The sequence below is a fragment of the Pogona vitticeps genome, chromosome 5, assembly GCF_051106095.1.
Source record: "Pogona vitticeps strain Pit_001003342236 chromosome 5, PviZW2.1, whole genome shotgun sequence".
Lineage (NCBI taxonomy): Eukaryota > Metazoa > Chordata > Lepidosauria > Squamata > Agamidae > Pogona > Pogona vitticeps.
The window spans coordinates 181,989,970-182,012,520 of record NC_135787.1 but is presented as its reverse complement, the minus strand read 5'-3'; the positions used below and the strand labels follow the sequence as shown (position 1 = coordinate 182,012,520).

Here is a 22,551-nt window from a genome sequence, read left to right as displayed (position 1 = left end):
CCACATTTTTTGCAGAGGTGCTCCCTCAAATGGTGAAAGACATTTGTTTGTCATGGCACATGATTTCCCACACCTAAACATCTTGCATTTAGCGTACTTTATTTTGTGAGTGGCCATTAAAAGGGTAACACAGGTTCAATCTGTACGTCTGATTGCTAAAGCAGTATCAATGAGAAAATAATAATAATAATAATAATATGATTTATTGTCATTGTAAGTATATACATAGTATACCATACAACGAAATTCAAATCCTGTTGCAGGAGAGAAAATGAGTTGATCATAGGGAATAGACATTCCCTTTAGCATCTATTTTGCTTCTAACTCTTGGAAGTCTGGTTTTGAATCCCTTATGTTAGTGCTGTTTCAGGGTTACTGTGTTTTTTTCCCCAAGGGAATGCTTATTTTCAGGGGAATGCTAAAACCAACATGGCTAGGCAGGTACAACCAGGCACAGCCCATGGACTGGATCATGGGAACTCATTTCAAAATCAAGGGTTGGGGGTGCCTCCACTGTGGTCATAAGCTGCCCTTCAGTCCAGCATTGTCTGTTCCATGCTGGGAATAAGAGTACATACTAAACCTGGCTGATGAAAATAGGGGAGAATCGTTTCTATTTGTTTTCAAAAATTCTACCATTAAATATATATATATATATTTGGGCAAGGGAAAAAGCTAAAATCCAAATTCAGGAGCAAGAAAAATTGGATTTTTTCACATCAAAAATGAATACGTCCTGCACATTCAGAGAAAAGATTCCCGAAAAGTTTGGGACTTTAAAGCCAACATTCCCGGCTTGATCTTCCAGGTCTCACTTAGAAACTGGCATAGACATCTAACCATGATTTCTGGAGCTCTTGTATTTTTCTTGCAGCATCCACAGAGAAGTGGTGTCCCACCGGAGAAAGCTAAAGTTAGCCTTTGTTGGTGATTTTTTTTTTATTGGTCTAATAAAGACGGCTGGGTAGTTCAGTGGTTTAGGTAGCCAGAGGTTGGGCCTTTGATTTTCTAATCCAGGGAGAAGAGCCCGTTTCTGTAGTCATGGGCAAGCGGCACAGTCACAGAGCGGCCCCCAGAAGAAAGGAATGGCAAACCACTTCTAAGAATTCCCTACCTGAAAAACTCTGAAAAGGGTTGCCACATGTCAGAATTGACTTGACAGCACATGGTTAATAAAAGTATCCTCCCGCTCTTGCCTTTGGAGCAGGTATAAGGACCACACAGCTTCCTCCCATCTTCTGAGCTTGAGATGAAGAGCCAAACCATCAAGGTGACTATGTCCTGCTTGCAAAGCATTGGGAATAATATCAAGGACCACGGCTAGATACGGAATGCTGGGCAAGCATGGGCCTTTAAGATTAACTATGTTTCCCAAATGGTAAGGAAGACTCTGTAACATACCCTTCGCTTCTCGTTGCACTGTGTGAGCATAACAATGATTTGTGACTTCTGCTGGAGGACCATCTTCCAAAAGTCATTCCTTGTCTCTGGTAATGGCCCTTGGGTTGCAATGTATTCCTGTGGCGAGTTGTAGCCCTGAGAGAGAGAGAGAGAGAGAGAGAGAGAGAGAGAGAGAGAGAGAGAGAGAGCACATGGTGTCAACTGCTGCTCCTCCCTTCTCCTTCCTACAGTATCTGGTCCCATCCCTCAGTATTGATACACTGAAGATTTAATTCTCAGACACATACTTTTTTGCCCAGTGTCTGTTCTTTTTACACCTAGAATCACAGAACTGTAAAGTCCAATGGGATCCCAAGAGTCTTCTAACCTAACACCCTGCTGATCCTGGAGCTTTTCCTCTTGCATCTAAAACTCAACTAACACCAACATTTTGTAAATTCTGGAAATCCACTGGTCTTTTGGATGCCTGCTCCTGTTGGGGTTTTGTTATACAGTTGTGCCCCGCTGGACGATTACCTCATATAACAACGAATCCACTTAAACGATGGTTTAAATGGGTTTTTTTCGTTTCACGATGATCGGTTCCCTGCTTCGGGAACCGATTTTTGCTTTACGATGATCAGCAAACAGCTGATCGTCAGGTTCCAAAATGGCCGTCGGCTGAAGAAAATGCCCCCCCCGCTGTTTTTAGGACTGATTTTTCGCTTAACAGGCACCAGAAAATGGCCGCCGTATGAAGGATATTCGGTGGATGAGCAGCCCATTGGAAAGCATTGAACGGTTTTCAATGTGTTTCAATGGGGTTTTTATTTTGTTTGACGACGTTTTCGCTCTACAACGATTTCGCTGGAACGAATTGTCATCAAGCGAGGCACCACTGTACTATCATATACATCTTCTAGGTGTGACTGGGCGGGGGTGACTGTCAATCTCCCTGGCACTAATCAATTGTTCTTTCCCAAAGAGAGCCCTGTCTCTCCGCTCTGTCCTCCCCTCTTCTTTAGTCTGCGGGAAATCAGTCTGTTGAGGCCTTTGCTGAAAGCAGTCAGCCATGTTTTGTTCGTTTGCTGTCCCGAACTGTAAGGAAATGAAATACTTTTATTCTTTATATTTCAAATGTCTCAGAGCGAGTTACTGAGACTGCAAGTGCCAGTTGCTGAGAAAAAGGTATGGACTCTGGGAGACTGGAAGCTATTCTCCTCTGTAAATACCTGCTCAGCCACTAGAAGAATTTAATCAAAATGCAAAACTCTGCAACAGCCCCCTTCTCCAAATTTCCTTCTGTTCCTAATTTATGTTCTCTCAACCTGCTTTAGTGATTTCCAAGTGATTTCCTATGAATGAGTGATTTCCAAGAAGTTTGATTGTCAATAGCTCTGCTCACCTCTTGCAAACTCAGGGCTGTGGCTTCTTTTATTGAGTCAACCCAACTCTTATTGGTCTTCCTCTTTTCCTATTGACTTCAACTTTTCATAACACTATTGTCTTTTCTATTGAGTCCTATCCTATTATGATGTGCCCATAGTACAATAGTTTATTTTCAATCTACAGTCGTATGTATCTCTGTAATTCTAGAATCTCTTAAATCTATAGAAACCATTCCTTTATTTTTTTGTGCCATCCCCCCCAACTCATCATCTGAGTTTGCTATTAGAGAAAACAAGTCTATCAAAAAATTTGGCCCTTGTTTGTACCCTATGTAATATTTCCCAGGCTATAATAACAGTATTATTCCACTGGTTAATTTAAGTCCAAGTTACTCACAGGGATATAGTTGGCATTAATATAATCAGAGCCCTCCTCTTCATTCATTGAAACCAATCGAACACGGCTGAAATCATCTGCAAAAAAGAAAAACACCCAGACGTAGGTTGAGCTTAAAGGCTTATCACAAACGAATCAATTTCCAATTACAGCTCTGAGAGCTTATCATAAATTTGCATGCATTCTGGAGGAAAAATGAGACTGCAGGGTGTCCAGTTTTATGAACGCATCAGTAAACTCACACCCAACAGTGAGAGATTTCATTATCATCATCCACAAAAATTCTGATTCACTTGGAGCGGCAGAACCTCTTCATTCCCACAAAGACTTACTCGGGAATATAAGATTTAAAAATAACAATATATTCACTCCTAACAAATATGAGCTGAAATATTAGGGAGGGAGAGAAGAAAGAGGAAGAGAGAGACAGAGAGAGGAGGGCTAAGTTTCTCCATCCTGGAACTGATTTAAATGAAGGGAAATCTGCTAATGTGATTATAAATCATATGCATTTTATGCTTCTATGCTCCAAATTGATCATACACACTTCCTTTTCTTTCTCAAGGTCAGAAGGCAGGTGGCAATCAGCCAGCAGCTGCAAGAGAAGGAGCAGTACATTTCGGAGACATGGATGATCAGTTCTCTTGTTGTTGTTTAGTCGTTTAGTCATGTCCGACTCTTCGTGACCCCATGGACCAGAGTACGCCAGGCCCTCCTGTCTTCCTACTGCTTCCCGGAGTTTGGTCAAATTCATGTTGGTCGCTTCGATGACACTGTCCAACCATCTTGTCCTCTATCATCCCCTTCTCCTCTTGCCTTCACAAATCAGTTCTCTTGTCGTCGTCTTTTAGTCGTTTAGTCGTGTCCGACTCTTCGTGACCCCATGGACCAGAGCATGCCAGGCCCTCCTGTCTTCCGCTGCCTCCCGGAGTTGGGTTAAATTCATGTTGGTCGCTTCGATGACACTGTCATCGTAGTAGTAATAATAGTTGTTGTGATGATGATGATGATGATGATGAAGAAGAAGAAGAAGAAGAAGAAGAAGAAGAAGAAGAAGAAGAAGAAGAAGAAGAAGAAGAAGAAGAAGAAGAAGAAGAAGAAGAAGAAGAAGAAGAAGAAGAAGAAGACAGGAGGGCCTGCCGTGCTCTGGTCCATGGGGTCACGAAGAGTCGGACCCGACTAAACAACAACAACAAATTATTATTATAGAACTGTAGAGCCAGAAAGGATTATTGAGTCCAGTCCTTGTCAAGGAGGCACAGTAGGGAATCAAACTCGTAATCTCTGGCTCTGCAACCAGATACCTAAACCACTAAACTATCCAACAGTACTTGACACCATGCCCAATTGTGCAGAATGGCTGCGGATCAGCTGAATGCCTAATGGCTGGATGTATATCTAGCACAGCATTCAATTCAAAGAAGGCACATTCCAATGTAACTGTATGGTCCTCATCCTATAATAACTTACAAGGCAGGATATTTGTGTAACGATTTTTACTGCGATTCATAGGGAGATCTGCCACAAAGTGAGGGATATCCAGACCAATCATCTTTAGCTCCTGTCATTAAAACAAAACAAAACACTAAATTAATCAAAAAGCATTCATCCGGTGTGTGAGCCCCTATCGAAGATGTTCACATGAGGAGCAAGGAGTCTTGTTTCCTTGTTTAAGGAATATTTCCCAAAACGGGGAAAAAGAAAAGGAGGAGGACTAAGCATGAGAAAAATATAAAAGATAGGACCTCTCCCATCTCTTAAGCTGAAGAACAAAGTCCAAGAAAGCTAATAGTTTATCCTGTTTATTTCTCCTTGGAACTTGGAAAGCACTCCCATGATCTTCTCTTCTGGCTGAGGAGGATCGTGGGAGCTGTCACACCAAAAAAGTCATATTTACAAGTTCTGCTCATTCTGCATCACTTTTTGAGTTATAGTCTCTGAGTTGGGACTTACCTCAAACTGAAGAGAGAATTTGTAATCGGAATCTTTAGCCATATCCTTGATGTAGCTGTCAAAGTCATCCAGCTGGACTGGGCTTTGAAACAAATAAGATTTTTTTTTTGGTTAAATTAAAGAAAAAAACGGACTTTGTGTATCATTCACTTAATCTACCACCTAATAATCATCCAGCGGAAGTGAAAAACAGTGCTTTTTGTCCAGATCCAATGGAATTGGTTTCAAATAGGTGAAGGTCTATAACAAGCATAACATACAGATACAAAACCAGAATGGACTTCTTTCCCATATTCTGTTTTATGGCGTCAGCTCTTCAACCAAACTGAGCTCATAAGGAGTATGATGATGGCACAAGCAACAGAAATTGGAGTAAAAGTAAAAATAAGCATGAGCTATTCACAGATGCCAGGTCACAATCCATCATGGACCTACGCAGGAGGTCTATATTCCTGCCTTGTGCATAGAGAAATACAAAACTAAGCTCCAGTGGCAAACAGCCACCAGTCCACCTGCAGCAAACTTCTTATATCTACGAAGAACATGCCAGCGATCCGGATAGCATTTCCTGGCATCACCACTACCCCCAGTTGAGGCTCTAGTCTGTTTCACTTATCTACTCTGAGAATCTCAAAGCTAAAAATTTTAGCTAAGCAAATATGTACAATACATTTGGATTTTTATCCCAGGGCGGAGTGTGCATAGGTTCTAAGAGAATGCTGGCCACAGGAGCACAACCCTTTGCTATTATGATAATAGCATTAGAGAGAGTAAGCCTTCTTTCGCTTTGCTGTGTTTTCTCCATCCTTTACTCACCACTAGAGATGGGGGTATTTGCATTTGTATACAAATATCCCCCCCACAGGTGGAGATAACGAGGGTCTGGCCCCATAAGGCCGGACTGTCCACTCACGCTGCTGCCAGAACCACCACGGGGCCTTCCAATGGTCCGGAGATCACGTTTGGCTCGCCACTCCTGGCAGGAGGCGGGACGACAAGCCGCTCAGCTAGGTCACAGAGTGGCTCGCCAAACGCCATCTCTGAAGCCACTGGAAGGCTCCATGGCAGTCGCAGATAACGAGATAACCCTCATTATCTCCAACTATGGCGGGATATTCGTATTCGTATACAAATACAAATACCCCACCTCTAATTTATTTATTCATTAGATTTATATCCCGCCCTTCTACTCACCACCATGTTTAATAAAGCTACACCAGTGGCTTGCATTCTCCTCAACTACCTTTGAATCTGATTGATGGAGGTGGTGAGTGGATCAGACTTCAGATATAGATAAGATCCTTTTCCTGAATCATTCTTCACTTGCAACCATCCCATGAGACAGATTAACTCATAGATCTGGTAGATGGCCTTCTAGCCTTTACAGCACACTGGCTCTCTTTCTACTACGAGGGATCGCAATCTCAAGAGGTGAAAAATGTCCGTTCTCATACAGGATTTCCGCTTCTTCTGTTTCTTGGATTCAGTGTGCTTTGCTTTGTGATTGGCCATCGGAAGGTAAACATGGGCTTAATTTGAAAGTCTAATTGTTGAGGCATCTATCTTTGACAAATTTCTGTTATGGGAGAGAAATGGGTTAGTTATTGGGGACACGTGTTCCCTTTAATACCTAGTCTGATCTTAACTTGATTTAGACAGATCTATTATTTTGCACCAGCCATTTATTGTGGTCTATGGGGTGAGGACAACTGTGGTGGGTTTGGGGTCACACCCACCACACTCTGATCCCACCTGCCCAACCACCGTGGGCTGCACTGCTTCCTTCTGTGGAATCACAGGCTATGCAATCTGGGCAAAGGTAGCTTTAAACCCACACACCTGTAGGCTGACAAAGCCCGTCTTACATCTCAGTCATTCCTCTCAATGAAGCTCAGTGGGATTAATTTTAAATGGATCCGGGCCATTGTGTAACTGTGCCTTAATTTGTTACCATTCTAGCCCAAATAATGAAGAAGAGGCAAATACTTTCTCTTGCCTCATTATCATCGTCTAATTTGCAAATACTGAATCAGGTACATATATTTTTCCTCATTTCCTTGAAGCAACATACCCCAAGGAACTTGTCTCTTATCAACAGTTAATTACTCCTGTTTACCTGTTAGCATTAATGATCCAGTGTATAATTAGCAAGTGTTGCTGACAGGGGGGGAATGGCAGTGACAACAGATAATGTTCCCGAGGTTTTCCTCATTTTGTGATTGCTAACGAAACGCAAGCCCTGTTGGAATCGTTAACTAGAGATAATGGATTTTTCCCCAGTGACTAATTTTATACGAGCCAGGGAGATGTTTATCATGCAATATCTCCCGTGAAGATTACACAGAAATGCACCATTTATTTTGCTTCAATGTCATTGTCGGGGGCAGATCCAGATTTTAGAGGGCAAGATACGCAGGCCCAGCTCAAGAACGGGAAAGCGCTCACAACAGAGTACTTTCCTATGCGTACATAAACACACACACAGAGAGAGCTGAATTTCTCTCAACTTCATTTCCAAAATGCACTATTCTACATATCGCATATTCCTAAGTCCCACAATGTTGTGGGTTAAAAAATTGTTGGTGCCACAAAACAGTGATGGCTACCAAGGAGAGGCTCAGCCGCTGGTGTCACCAAGCATCAAGGGCATCTAGAGTTAACTCAAGACAGCCTCAGAGAGCATCTCCTTTCCTTTCCTGACATTGTCCATAGTGGTTACTCGTGCTCCTCCTGATCACTTGGGCTGAGAGAATTGAGAGCGGGAGGGAAGAGGAACCCATAGCTGCTCTTCCATCTCCTTACTGTAACGGGAAAAATGACAGGGGGGAGGAAGGGACTGAGTTTTGGGTCTCTTTATAATGGTGAGCCTTGGCATTTGTTGTTGTTGTTCCAACTTATATACCACCCCATAGTGATAGAGCACACTAACATAACATAATTATGCAAAAAACAACTTGCCCATGCCCCCCAACAAGCTGGGTACTTATTTTACTGACCTTGGAAGGATGGAAAACTGAATCAACTTTGATGATCAAGCTACCTGAACCTGTTCGGATCAAACTCAAGTTGTGAGCACACCCAACTAAACTAACTTTTGACCCAGTTCTGATCATTGCTTTCAGAAGAGCACAATACACAGCATTTTTTTCAGGAATCTCTTGCCAAGAAAACTCCAGTGGTTTTCCCCAATTTCATTCCATTCATACTCAGCAAAGCAGAGGAAGTAACACAAAACAGCAGCTACAACAAGAAAAAACTCAGCCATATGATTTCACTTCCCTTCTCCTTAAGAAGTGCTTAAAATATGGGAAATGATGACGAATGGGGGAAGAAAATTTTGAAACATAACAGTGCCTGCCTCTGGCTGAAAAAGCTGTGGGTGATGACACTAAACTATTAAGTGATTTCTTTGGTTATAACAACAGTGGCCTGAAATATAACAACCCAACTGTATGTTATGTTACATATTGTCCTGCCTGAGACAAATATCAACTTTGGGTGGGGAAAGAAGAAAGTTTAATTGGAACCATGGTAAAAGGTTAACATCCTTTTTTGTAAGATGCTGTCCCAGTCCTTCTCGGGCCAGCCTCCAGATCATATTTAAGTAACTAAAACTGTGTGTTAAATCTGAATATTAAAGGAACCACAATATGCATATACCTCCACTTATTATATTACATCCAGTTTGATCCTAGAATATGGCCAGTAGAGATGGGCACGAATTAAAGCAAAGAGTGCTGCTTATATACCGCACCATAGTGCTTCAAGCACTCTCTAGGCGGTTTACAAGTTAATTATGCAGGCTACACATTGCCCCCCCCCCACGAGCTGGGTATTCATTTTACAGACTTTGGAAGAACAGAAGGCTGAGTCAACCTTGAGCCTTGTATCCTTCTTAAGGAGAAAGGCAGCATAAAAATATTTAAAACAAACAAACAAACAAACAAATATGCACTCTCTCTTTAAATGTGGCTGTGGAAGGAACCATAATATTGCATCATCATTTAGTTGTACAACAAAATTTAATTATCAGAAAGAGTGGTAGCTAAGAGAGAACATACACCTAGCAAATTTTAATCCTAGCATCCCCTTAGCCTTATGGGCAAGGGGAATTCGCCCCTTCATTAACTTCAGAGAGATGTTAATGAGGAATAAGCGTATATGTGCCTCCATGTTAACATTTTCCTTAAATCATTAAAATGTACAAAACTGGCATACTTGGTCAGCTTTCTTTTCTTGAGTCCATTTTTACTCCTGCAATGAAAACAGAATGCCTTAATTAGGTTCTCGCCACCTTCTTCGTGATTATTTAGCTTTAATTCCAGAAATATATTCCAGCCTGAAATGTAATGCACCTTTGGGTACATTCACGGCTTGTCAGCCTCTGTAAGAATCTACAAAATTAATTTGTGCATTGGCAGATTTTAAAAGCATACTACAGTGGTACCTCAGCTTACGAATGCCTCAGTTAACGTAATTTTTGGATTACAAACTAAAATCCACTGAAAATAATGCCTCGGTTTATGATTTTTTTTTCCGCAATAAGAAGCAAGTTGGCATTGCGCCTGGGAGGTTTATAGCACTGGTTCTTAACCTTGGGTTACTCAGGAGTTTTGGACTGCAACTCCCAGAAGCCTTCACCACCAGCTGTCCTGACTGGGGTTTCTGGGAGTTGCAGTTCAAAAGCATCCAAGTAACAAAGGTTAAGAACCACTGGTTTATAGCACCCCCCCCCCGTGCATTCATTCCTATGGAAAACTGCATTTCGCTTTGCGAATTTTTTGCATTGCAAAACCTGGAGAACGCATTAAATTCGTAAACTGAGGTATGCCTGTACATATTCAGGAAAATCAGCAGCATGCTTGTGGGAATCTTATAGAAAAACTTGAGTTTGAAGAGGCTTATAAGGTCATCAGGTCCAACCTCCTGTTCAATGTTGGAATCCAAATCAAAGCAAATCTGACAGATAGTTGTCCAATTTCCCCTTGAATCTGTTTTCCTGTAACTTGACCCCATTATTACGTCTCCTGCACTCTAGAATGACTGAGAACACATCCTGACCCTCCTCTACATGACTATCTTTCAAGTATTTGAAAAGTGCTATTATATTTTCCCTTCAGTTTTCACTCAAGGCTAAACATGCCCTGCTCTTTCAGTCTTTCATCTGGGGCTGGGGAGAAGATATAATCTCATAAAATTCCAAAAAGAATTTCTGCTAAAGGAATACAGGATTGAGGTGAAGAAAATTCTATGTACGAGCTACAACAGTGCCCTGTGAAAGGCTATCCTTGTTAAATGTACAGTTTTCAGAGTTTAAAACTCTTTTAAAGTATTGGGCATCCCTTTGTAATTTTTAATAGTAGCAATGAGTGAAAGAAGAAGAGATGAAAAAGCTGAGGGAGGCCAGGAGATAACACTTTCCTCTCTATATTATACTGTAATGTAAAGGTTCCCAACCTTGGGTAACCCAGATGTTCTTCGACTCCAACTCCCAAAAATCCTGGCCAGCATAGCTAGGGGTGAAAGCATCTGGGGAGTTTTAGTCCAAGAACATCTAGGGGACCACGGATGGGAATCATTGCTCTAAGAGATGAACTCACTAACTTTGACAATTGCAAATGGACCGAGTAAACATCACAACAAACGAGAACTGGTTTTTGTTAAGAAAGAATGAATAAAGCCACTTACCAGGGATTAATATAAAATGCCAAGAGATAATCAGTCCAAAGGCAGGAGGGTAACAGGGTTAGGAAAGCAAATACACTCCTACGCCTGTGAGTATTAATAGATAACATACACACAAATTACAAAAAAATAGCAAGGAGGATTAGTGTAGCGAATAGAAGACAAAAGATCAACGTGTAACACATTAGATATAAGCAGGAAGAGACCGTAGAAGAGGGCAGCAAAAGGATTAGAGCTCCAAACTACCTTCTCCCGTTGAGACTACCTGGGGCCTGTGTCTTCTCCAGGGCCATAACAAGGGTGGGGGAAGGTTACTGTTGTATTTAGTGGCTAAAATTCTGTGCCTTAGAACAGCCATTCTCAACCTTGTGTTGGCCACAGCCATAAACACAGTATGAAAGAAATACAGGCTGAACCAGGATTATATAAATTGCATACTTAACCTTATAAGGTGGTGTGAAGAACTGATTCCAGTCTGTGGCTCCCTTCAAATGTGTCGGGGGCCATGTGGTCCCCCCCATTGAGAATGGCAGTCTTAGAGCAGTAAGTCACACTAGAAGAGGCCTACTGGATTAATGGGGATTTGGTGACACCTCTATACATTTCACTGAATCCAATAGGCCTAACTCTAGTTGTGAGTAAATTGGAAGAGTACACATTGGAAGAGTAAATTGCACTCCGAGTAGGCACATTTGAATATAACTGAACTCACTGAGGAGTTGACTCACCAAGTTCCCATTGATTCAATGGGCCCAGTTCAGTGTGACTTATTACATTACGCAACAGGATTTCAGCCAGTGAAATTAATTGATCAAGAAGAGGAAGAAATGCAGCACGTTTTCTAATTGGCAGCAAGAAATTGTACTCCCTTGTGACGTCTTCCAAGCAAGACCCTTTCCTGTAGGAGGAGGATCCAAGCTGAGTTTAGCTACTAATCTAAATCCACTTGCTATTCCCAACTAGACTAAACCTCCTGAATCAATAGGAGTTGAGTAAGCCGATACTTAAATCTAATTCATGGGTTTCCTCGAGCTGGTAATTCACAGTTCAATTCAAAGGGTGGGGAGAAGGAGAGGGAGGCACAACTCTGCTTGACAGTGAAGGGGTCAAACCCTGAACAAGGACCTTCCATTTCTCCTGCCTTCCTATAATATTCATTGACTTTCCCCCCACTACATGGGGAGATCTCATCTGAATTTAATTTTGGATGAAATATTGGTCAGTATCCATTGTGCAGCTTCAACCTGTGTGATGGGAGTGACCTAAACATCAGTGACAGATTGCAAGCTAATTAAAGAGTTCCTTTTACGATTTGTGCATGAGTGTCATGTAATGAGATGAAGTTGTCCACGCCTTGATATCAGGCAAGAAGTATTGAATTACTGGTACTCTGCTGCTGCTGACTTTACTCCTGTTGTACAGGCATCTGTGCAACAGGATACCAGCCATAGGACTGTCTTGAGCCGTCCCTCTGCATCACTAAAAACAGGCCTGGGATACCTATAGGCAGAGGGACCTGCAAATGCTCCAAATTATGGAACAGGTAGAAAATACAGTTTTTAAAGAATATGAATGATCTTTAGCAAACAAACCAAAGGAAATGGAAGGAAAATGTAATCCTACCATGATTTTGGTTTTTTTAAATCCTGTTTGTTTCCAGGCCATTCCAAGGTGTAAGGAGTTTTTTTTATTTATTTATTTATTGGATTTCTATCCCGCCCATCTAGACCAAAGGTTTACATGCCCCCCCCAAACACATCTTCCCATGTGCTGCTTGAAGAAAATGTGATTAAAGATGGCTCAGTAATCTGTGTGCACTGTTTTGTTACGATGAACGCTGAGGAAGAGCAGTTTCATTGAGAGGGAAGGTGGTGCAGAGTAAATCAGCTTTGCTGTGCTCCTGCCACCCACAGTTAATTTTTTGCTTTTAACTACAAATAGTGTCCCATTCACACTGCAGAAGCCAAAGTATATTCGTAGCACAGAGCTGTTCACTTTTCAGTTTTCTCATTAACATCATTCAGGCTTAGATCTTTAATTAGCAAGTACGTTTGATCTCCTGCCTTTGGTGCCATTAACATACACCATATCAAAGAAGCCCCAGAAAGGAGATTAATGATTCTTCGGCATAGCTATCTGCTTCTGGGAGCTTAAGGTGGAAGTGAAACTTGATTTCCACTTAGTTCATTAGCAACATCAATATTTACAGGGCTTGCTGGTGGCCTTTTATTCAGTTTGGGAGCTTTATCATCAAAAGAATGAGTCTGGTGCCACAGCAAATCGATTTTGCCATTTGCTTCAGCTGGCTGCACCCCATCATATCAGAGGAATGCTTAACATTCTATCTGTCATCTAAACCAGCCTTTAACTGATCAAGCATGAATGGTGAAACAATCAAGGTATGACAGAATACCAACTTGGTTCAGAATGGTTTGGTTTTTTAAAAAAAAAATTGAAAACAGACCACATAACATGCCTTTCCTCCAAACGGTTATTTCAGTGACTCTGGCCACTTTTTTCAAACCTAGAGTGTAGGATTCTTCTACTAGAGATGAGATTTTTGGGGTTTTTTGGACTACAAATCCCATCATTCTCCATTTGGGAATTTTGTACTTAACAGAAGACACCTTATGGACAACTTAAAGGCCTAAACTGGAAGGCTTTGAATCTTAGGTAGGCCTAGCTCCAGCCAAGCTTCTTGTTCCTACCCTTGTATTAGCTGGGAACTTTCTTTCTGAACAGAAAGCTAGGTAACTGGAGGATACCTAGTTGGAGATGGCTGTTTTATTTTTATTTATTTATTTATTTATTTTATATCCCGCCTATCTAGTTGATAGACCACTCTAGGCGGTCAACTCCTCTTTTCCAACAGGTAAGATATTTGCTAGATGAGCAACGCAGGTAACAAAGATGTGCAGTCCAGATCTGAATACAGATTCCTCTCAGCTTTTAGGGAAGGTTTGTTCATTTATTTATTTATTTATTTATTTATTTATTTATTTAATTTATATGCCACCCACTCTACCCAAAGGTCTCTGGGCGGCTTACAACAATTAAAATTCAATACAATAAAATATAAAATGATTAAAATGCAATTAAAATACAATTAAAATACAATTAAAATTGCCATCATCAAGACCCACAGTTGATGTTATTTCAGTTAAAAGCCTTCTGGAACAGGAAGGTTTTGACCTGGCGCCGAAATATCATCAGTGTCGGCGCCAGACAAATTTCAGTCAGTTAGAGGGGTGTGTTACCTAGTGACTGAACATGGTACTGCAGTCTACCAGCAGATTTTTAAAAAATTATTATTTACAATTAATTGATCACTTTTTAAAAACCCTGAAAAGGGTCATCATAAATCAAAACTAACTTGACAGTAAATTACTACTACTATTACCACCATCATCATAATCATCAAATAACTTCAAGATGTCCATTTTTTTTGTCCCACCAACATCCATGCCATGTTACTTGGAGCTATTACAGAGAGACACAAACATAAATATGATTCCAATTCTTACTACTACCACTGTTGCTGTTTCTATTACTATTACTGTGTGTGGGGTGAACAAAAAGAAGGACAAAAGATCCTCATAACCCTCTTTCCTGAATAAATACAGAATATTAACAAGCCTGTAATCATTTGTGTCTGTAAGTTATCAGAAGGTGGCATTCACACATCTGATGTCAGTTAATGGCTCTCATAGAAACAGTCTGTGGTGATTCCATCCACAAAAAGACCCAACATACAGTATCACTCAGGTCTAATATGAGCAACACAAAGTTTAGATAGCCCTGAGATGGTTAGATACTTATCCTTCTATCATTCTTCTATTTCCACCTGCTCTGTAGTGATGATGGTGCAGGTGACTCTTGGACTGAGTGGGTAAAATGCCACCTCCATCATTTTGGAGTTGAGAGCCCACTCTCTATGTCCTGGTCCACAGCATGATCCACAGGTGGTAGTAATGGTGGAAGTGAAGGCAATGAATCAAATCCAGAGTTTAAGGAACTGCAGGAGTCTTGCTCAGGATTTCATTGATTTCATATGAACTGCTGGATAGCTCAGTGATTTAGGTCTCTGGCTGTGGAGCCGGAAGTTGGGAGTTTAATTCCCCACGAGATCTGATGATCCATAGGGTCCTTTCCAGCTCTGCAGTTCTAAAGATTATAGTGATGATTCAGGAAGCAATTCAGGAAAGAAATTGCTAATAAAACTAGTAGATACTAGGAAACATTGCCTTGAGCCACTAGCAGAATCTCAGGAAATACAGTCAGGATGGGAATATTAGAATCTGCTTTTAAGCACTGGCACTTTGTTTGAAATACTTCAAAGCAAGTCAGTGGGGTCTCATTCCCAACTATGATATGGATTAATTAGAAAATCTGTGGAGAGAACGTTACATCCATCCATATGGTTTGTTCCCCTAATTTGCAAATATTTCAGAAACATCCAGTTTGAAGTTATACCATAACCTTGCAGTAACCGTTCAGTTTGTCCTGTGGTTTCATAGAAATTAACAAACAGGTCTGGAGGGTACTGGCAATCCGTTAAACATTCTTTCGCTACCAAATGCAAATATCTCTCTACAGAGCTGTTAATGGCTTTAATTATCAGGCTTCTGGCTCTTCGCAGCTATAGGCTATATATAAAATGTGTCTAGGGAAAGAAAAGCCAACATCTGCCTTCACTGAAGACCACAGCTATACATTGAACATTATGGTTTTTCAGTGGAAATAGTGATAAAAAGCATATCTCAGGTTATTCTCTGATCAAATCCCACTCACTGTTTGAAAGGTCAGAGCAGCCAGTTTAGAAAATGTTTTTTCTTCTCTGTGTTAGTTATTCAGAAACTACAAATTGACATGAGTGGAGCAGAAACAAACTTGTCAAAATTTAGTAGTAGTTTTTATAATAATAACTGTGTGTCATCTAGTAAATCCTGACTTAGGTAAAGATAAAGGCTCCCCTTGACATTTAGTCCAGTCATGCCCAACTCTAGGGGCCGGTGCTCATCCCCGTTTCTAAGCCATAGAGCCAGCGTTTATCTGAAGACAGTTTCTGTGGTCACATGGCCAGCACGACTAGACATGGAACGCTCTTACCTTCCCACCGAGGTGGTACCTATTTATCTACTTGCATTTTTATATGCTTTCGAACTGCTAGGTTGGCAGGAGCTGGGACAAGCGATGGGAGCTCACTCTGTCATGTGGATTTGATCTTATGACTGCGCGTCTTCTGACCTTGCAGCACAGAGGCTTCTGTGGTTTAACCTGCAGCGCCACCACGTCCTTTTACGGTGACTTACGGTGATGCTTTTCAGGGGTTTTCTGGGTGGAGAATACACATAAGTGGTTTACCGTTCTCTTCTTCTGACGGTATCTTGGGACTGTGCAGCTTGCCTAAAGCCACACAGGCTGATTCTTCTCTCTGGAGGCCCAGTAAGGAGTCAAACTCCCAACCTCTGGCTTTGCAGCCAGAGACGTAACTCACGGAGCTATCCAGCTCAAAAATGCTGGGCATGAAATTTTCAATTTTTTATTTTAAACTCCAAAATAAAATAGAACAATCACAATGTAAAAGGTTGCAACTGTTGGACATAGATCACTTTCTCCTGTGGGTCACAATCCTTTACTCAGTTATGAAATTCACTCAGCTGTACAATAGAACCCCTTAAGCTTTCTGCATATTCAGAGCTGGTCCCCTGTAAGGATGGGCTGAACCATTCTAACAAGGACGTCAGGTACATGATGTTTTTTAAAAGCAATCCCAACAGTTCCAGCAGGAGGCAGAAGTGTGGTATAAACTCCTGTGTAGCCGGCCTCCGATTTTAGCTTAAAGATCCCCGTGAGTAAGAAGCAAGCACTTTCATTCACATGGGAACCATCCACTCCTCCGTCTACGATGTCTTATGCACTTCTGGGTCCAACTGCTATACTTTAACTTTGGAATATCCACCTTGTCGCAATTACTGCTTTGAAAGAAGACTATACATATCAAAGCATGTACCAACAAATGACACAGCAGTAGTAGATCTTTGCTCAAGCGCTTACCAGTTATATGGGAGTTTTCCATCTCTCTCCAATGAAGCAAAATTCACAAAGGTTCCAACACCACATTCTCTGGTTTGGGGGAAGAACCAAAGTTATTACTGTCAGATATAAAGCTAGATGTGCTACCTTATGGAATTAGGACAACAATAGTTACCTGAAGTTAATAAAACTGATAGCCAATAAGCAAATAAAAGCAATAGGAGAAATTTCTGAGTAAGATTTACTAGACCATTTCCCAATTTTGTCACAATCAGTAGAGTACAGGAAGAGGACCAATAGCCTTCCACGTGTGATAGGACTACAACTCCTATTACCTATGCAGCCTGGGGCCACTAGGAGCTGAATCCAACAACACCTAGAGGGATACATGGTCCCCAACCCTGTTAAATATCAACAGCAAAATATATTCTGCTTTAAAGTACAAGCAAACCCAGCTAGACAGAAATGAGGGCCATGGAGCCCAGCCCCAGAAACATGATACATACCTGGCCTCCACAGGTCTAGAAACCTGAGAAGCAGTGTGGTAAGGACATTGGGACGAGGTCCCCACTGAATCCCAACATTTAGTAGGTGGCCTCTGGCCAGTCTCTCTGTCAGCCTGATCTAATCCAACCCTCTTCCTCCACCACTTTTGAGGTGTTTAAAGGCAAGCAAGAGACAGGTCTGACCACAGCCTTGACTTAGGAATAAACAATTATGTGCCATTCTTTAGCTTCTACATCTCAAGCAAATCACAGAGAACTATATGTTTATTGCCAAGTCATGAAACATGAAAGCACATAGGTTGCACTTGGAGAACAGCTCTAAATAAGAGGAAAGTGTAATACAATTTAAAGGAGCAGTCATACAGCAAGCGTGGACATTTCACCTGGAATTTGTAATATACATCAAATACATCCTAGTTGGTAAAATTCCATGTCTGCCAGAGACCCAATTAACACTTATTTTTAATCTTCAAAGAGATGCTTTGAAATGCAATTACATACTTCTCTCACTTTGAAAGGAAAAAGGGCAAGCATTTTTATTCCCAGCGCGCTTCGGATTTGTAAGGTAATAAGGAGATTTAATTAGACAGGCCTTTCGGAGATGGAGAATATATGGCCGTCCAGACACTGTGGGACTGCGACTCCCATCATTCTTCACCACTGGCTAGGCCTGATGGGAGCTGAAGTTCAACCGGATCAGGAAGGCCACATATCTCCCCCAGTCCCGAGTAACACTATGACTTCTTAAGCTTGACAGATACTCAAGGTGAGCGACCTGGTTTAGCTTGGCAACTGGAATGGGGGTAAGCCTTCTGACAAAGGGCATGATCCTGGAAGACACTGACTATTATGCAAACAAGTTTACCAGAGGCAGGTGTTAGTGGAAGAGTCCATTGCTCAACTTGCTAATTCATTTAGATATATACAAATAAGGAAAATTAATACAGTGGTGCCTCGCTTAGCGAGCGCTCCGTTTAGCAATGAAATTGCTTTGTGATGCTTTTTTTGTGATCGCTTTGCGATGTTCCCTATGGGGGAATTTCACTTTGCGATGATAGGTTCCCTGCTTCGGGAACCAAGCATCGCAAAGCGACGGTTTTTAAACAGCTGATTGGTGGTTTCAAAATGGCTGCCTGCTGTTTTCTGGGATGGATTCCTTGCTCTACAGCCACTGAAAATGGCCGCGCTATGGGGGATCTTCGCTGAACGGTAAGTTTTAAGCCCATAGGAACGCATTAATGCATTTTAATGCATTTCTATGGGCTTTTTTATTTCACATTGCGACGTTTTAATAACCATGACTAAGAATTCACCCTCTCAGATTTCCCCACATCCTCCTGCAAGAGTGTCTGTGTGCAAGCTTCAGACATGCTAGTAGTGACTTTGGACACTCAGATGCTCCTGTTAACAAAAGCAAATGTGTATCTGCTCCCTGGGCCTGGTGCTCATTTTCCAGCTTGCGGCTGGAAAAGTTAGATATTGTCCCATCCAAGCAACGGAGCTTCCATTTGTGAAAACGGGAAGGCGAGGGAGTGCCATCGCCTATGCAATGGAGCATTGTGTATGCCATAAAAACAGAATTCTGCCTTGATGTTTCTCCTAATTACTCATTCGCTCTGCCCATGAACTTAATGGAAATGATAGCTATATCAACAGAATAACTGGACACACAGGAAAAGAAGGGGATTGCTTCTTTTAGGGTGGGTCTCTTCTTTGATAGACTTAGTGGTTGGATGTAAGATATCAGAGGTTGAAAATAGGGATTGCCAGGAACCACTGAACAGAGTTTGTGCTGCTTTGTACTTTGGCTCTCCTCTGGCAAGCACCCACTCAGTGCACTGGGGAGGCAGGGCAGGGAAGCCAGGGTGATGCCTCTGAGTGGCTGCCTGCCAGAGGAGGTGGAGCTGGGAAACCCTGAACACCGGTTCCGCCGAAGAACAAACTGGCACAAACTGCCAAAACAGCAGTCCGTGCCTATCTCTAGTTGAGAATCGTTGTCTTACGAGATGTTTTGGGTTCTTTAGAACACAGGACACTTAAGATTGCATCCCACCAATGCACATAATTGTTCCCTCCTTCTCTTCTCCACGTTTCCCTAGCACTACAAAGCAAGCTAAAATACCTGGCCATTTGTAGGTGTTTCCTGCGAAGGACAACTAAAGTTACAAGCAGCAACCCTATCAGCAGAATGCTCAGAATGGCTAGGACGGAGATCACCACCACGTTGGGATTCATCTCGGTAACTGCAGAGAAAGAAAGACTGTAGGTTAATGAACACACAGGACACCAGTATGGTGATCATTTGAGTTAGAATCATATTCGGATCATGCAGCATAAACTGACAATCATGTGCATAATTTCTGCAGCCGTTTACTGCATGCTCAGTCATCTGTGTGTCGTGTGCTCTATCCTATACCTTTGCACGCCAGACACTAAGCAAAAACATACTTTTCCTTGTGTGTACAAAATTCCAAAATACGATTTTAGCCAAAAGTGACTAACACAGAGTATGGGAAGCTGCTTTAAAAAATAATAATGTGTTACGACTCTAATTGTTAGGCTGTCTTAAGAAAGTGACTTGTTGCTATTAAAAAGCAATCTGTGAGATTATTCACTAGCTTTCACGATTTTCATGATTTCCCGGCCAAGCATTTTTAGCTGCAAAATGGAAATGAAAAAGCTAAGGAGGAAATATGACTAATTCCATGAAAGACGTGATGAGCCAGTAGGATTTTACTTTCCAAGAGGAATGTCAAAATGCCCTTATTTTTTTAAAAACATAATAAATTACAGGTAATGATACCTGCAATGTGTTACTTCCAGGCTCTGAATTTTTGTTAATTTTTACAAATGATCATTCCTTTCTCTGAGAGTGGCTTTACATTTGAGGTCAGGCAACCTCCACATCAGCATAACATCAAAAATCTTCTAGCAAGGGTGACCTATCCCTCCCCCTGCAGCCTGTAAGGCAGGAAGGAGACAGGAAAGACAGAGAGGGGGTGATGGCATAAAGACAAAAAGGGAGAGGAAGAGAGAAGACAGGAGGGCGCATTTCCCATCGCCTATGCTAAGCGCACATATGAGGGTTCTTCTACAATGCAAGGCACACCTCTGTGCCATGCCCATAAGTCCCTACCAGAGGCTGTTGTCATCATAGACTGTCTATACAGTGTTAGCGATAAGGCTAATGTTTGGATTCCGTTTTTACAATGTCTTTTCCACGTACAAATACAGATGTGAAAAGAAAATAATTGTTCAGCTATGTTCTACAGAGAACAGGTGCTTTTGTTTGAAAGGTAATCTCAAAAACTATTGGAAAGCAGTTATTTAAGGATGCTATTGACAGGGAAAAAAACAAACTACCCAAGTGAGTTCAGATTCTTGGGTCTACTTCTCAGCTGCCTCAGAAATTGGCACCGATGCAGGATCAGTAACAAATTTCCAAAGTCACACCAAGATCTACATGATCTAGCATGAGGGCAAAGTCTGACCATACTTTAAAGACATAGAAAAGTTATGCCTTTTTAAAAAATCAGTGTTTGCTCTAAAGCAACCACAGAGCCCCCCCCCATCTTAAATCTCCCAGTTCCCAAATCCACTGCAGTTCTGATATGCATTCCATTACACTGTTCCCATCCCAGCAACTTATATAGTATTTCAAAATACTAATCCATCTGCTTTAAGAACACTCGGCAAAACACCTGAACATTTCATTTGACACTGCTCTCATTAGTTTTAAAATGGCATCGTTTTTTTTTTCAGTGATTAGTCACTGTTTTGCCACACCATGGACGAAGCTATGCTTGAAATTAGACTTGGAAAGAGAAAGCAATAAGCTGTTTTTCAGAAGTCGAGAAAAAGGGGAAACCAGAATGCTTTTTTCCCCTGTTTTGAAAAAGAACAATGGTGCATTTAGGAAATGATAGACTCTCAATTTAAGCACCGTATTGCCCAACTCTCTCTTCTTGATGGGAAACAATATGATTTCACTTAGTGTTGCAAGCTAGTTTTGCTCCATCAGGAAGTTCTCCTGCTTATACTTGCTGAGTAGGGGGCAAGATTTCTAATGCAAAGTCCTGCTCTAACAGCACCATTGGAAAGGTGGGGTCATAAAGGGTGTATCTCCCTTGTTTGAGCCTACACAGGTATTAAGATCATCAGAGGAGACCTTTCTTTTGATCCCACTATCCTCCCAAGCACATTTGGTGGGGACACGAGGGAGGCCTTTCTTTGTAACTGCCCCAAGACTTTGAAAATCCCTCCCATGGGAGGCCAGGCTGGCCCATCTCTGCTTCCTTCCACAAGAAGACAAAACATCTTTAGGTAGGTTTTCCTTTAAATGACGAGAGTATTTTTTTTAAAGGGAGAATTTTATCATGTGTTTTACCTGTGTTTTTAATATAGTTCTTATTCAGAATTTTAATATGATATGGGTTTAATTTTTTAAAAAACATTGTAATCGTTTATTCTTTGGCTTGTAATTTTTTTAGGCACCGTATAAATATTTTAAACAAAATAAATAATAAAGGAACTGAGAAATCCATGGACAATTAGAAGACTCCAACTCACCCATAGTGGAGACAGCAATGAAGGTCGGAACGCTGGGGCTGTCGTGACTAAAGCTGACCACGCTGCAGTTGTAAGATGTGGCAGGCAGAAGACTGGAGATTGTCACTACGTGTGAAGAAACAGTAACAGGTTCCTGTATGTGTGGAGAGGAAAAGGAATGTGCGGTTAGTGATCCATTGCTCATCCCTCAGTCTGAGCTCAAACCACTGAATTTTAGGCCCCATCTGTTGACACATGGGGCTTGTGAGTTCATCCTTAGTTGTGTGTCATGCGTGCATCAGGAATCTGCCACTTCAATGTCAGTTTGCCCTCAAACTGCTTTCGCAACCTCTGCGATGCTGCCCTGCATGTGACTCAAGATGCCCACAACCTAGTGAAGCAACAAGAGGGCCATTTCATCACATGTCTCTTGTGGGTACAACGAGAGGAAACCCACACCCAAACATTTGCAGACTACATACAAATTGCCTCCCTTTCCCCAAACAGTAAAAAAGCAAATTGATTTGCTTGAAACGTAGTGCTGGAGGAGAGCTTTAAGAAGGCAAGACAGTGGACTTGCTCAGAAAACCAAACAAGTGGGTCCTAGATCAGATCAAGCCTGAACTATTGTCTGGAGGCCAAAATGCTGAAACTGATG

The 22,551-nt window shown here is 41.6% G+C and overlaps 1 protein-coding gene across 4 annotated transcripts in view; it reads right to left on the bottom strand.

Annotated features, from left to right (window-relative positions):
- The window catches only part of PTPRO (protein tyrosine phosphatase receptor type O), a 143,529-nt gene that overhangs the window by 15,343 nt on the left and 105,635 nt on the right, over positions 1 to 22,551 (bottom strand). For 2 of the 4 annotated variants that reach the window (XM_078376378.1, XM_072999779.2), the window contains exons 14-22: positions 21,915 to 22,047; positions 19,468 to 19,588; positions 16,861 to 16,929; positions 10,807 to 10,890; positions 9,337 to 9,372; positions 5,119 to 5,200; positions 4,636 to 4,726; positions 3,166 to 3,242; positions 1,402 to 1,536 (exon numbers count right to left, since the gene is read on the bottom strand). In XM_078376378.1, coding sequence (XP_078232504.1) covers positions 1,402 to 1,536; positions 3,166 to 3,242; positions 4,636 to 4,726; positions 5,119 to 5,200; positions 9,337 to 9,372; positions 10,807 to 10,890; positions 16,861 to 16,929; positions 19,468 to 19,588; positions 21,915 to 22,047 — 828 coding nt within the window. The remainder of the gene's footprint in view (positions 1 to 1,401; positions 1,537 to 3,165; positions 3,243 to 4,635; positions 4,727 to 5,118; positions 5,201 to 9,336; positions 9,373 to 10,806; positions 10,891 to 16,860; positions 16,930 to 19,467; positions 19,589 to 21,914; positions 22,048 to 22,551) is intronic. The other 2 variants (XM_072999780.2, XM_072999781.2) reach the window with 2 other exon arrangements.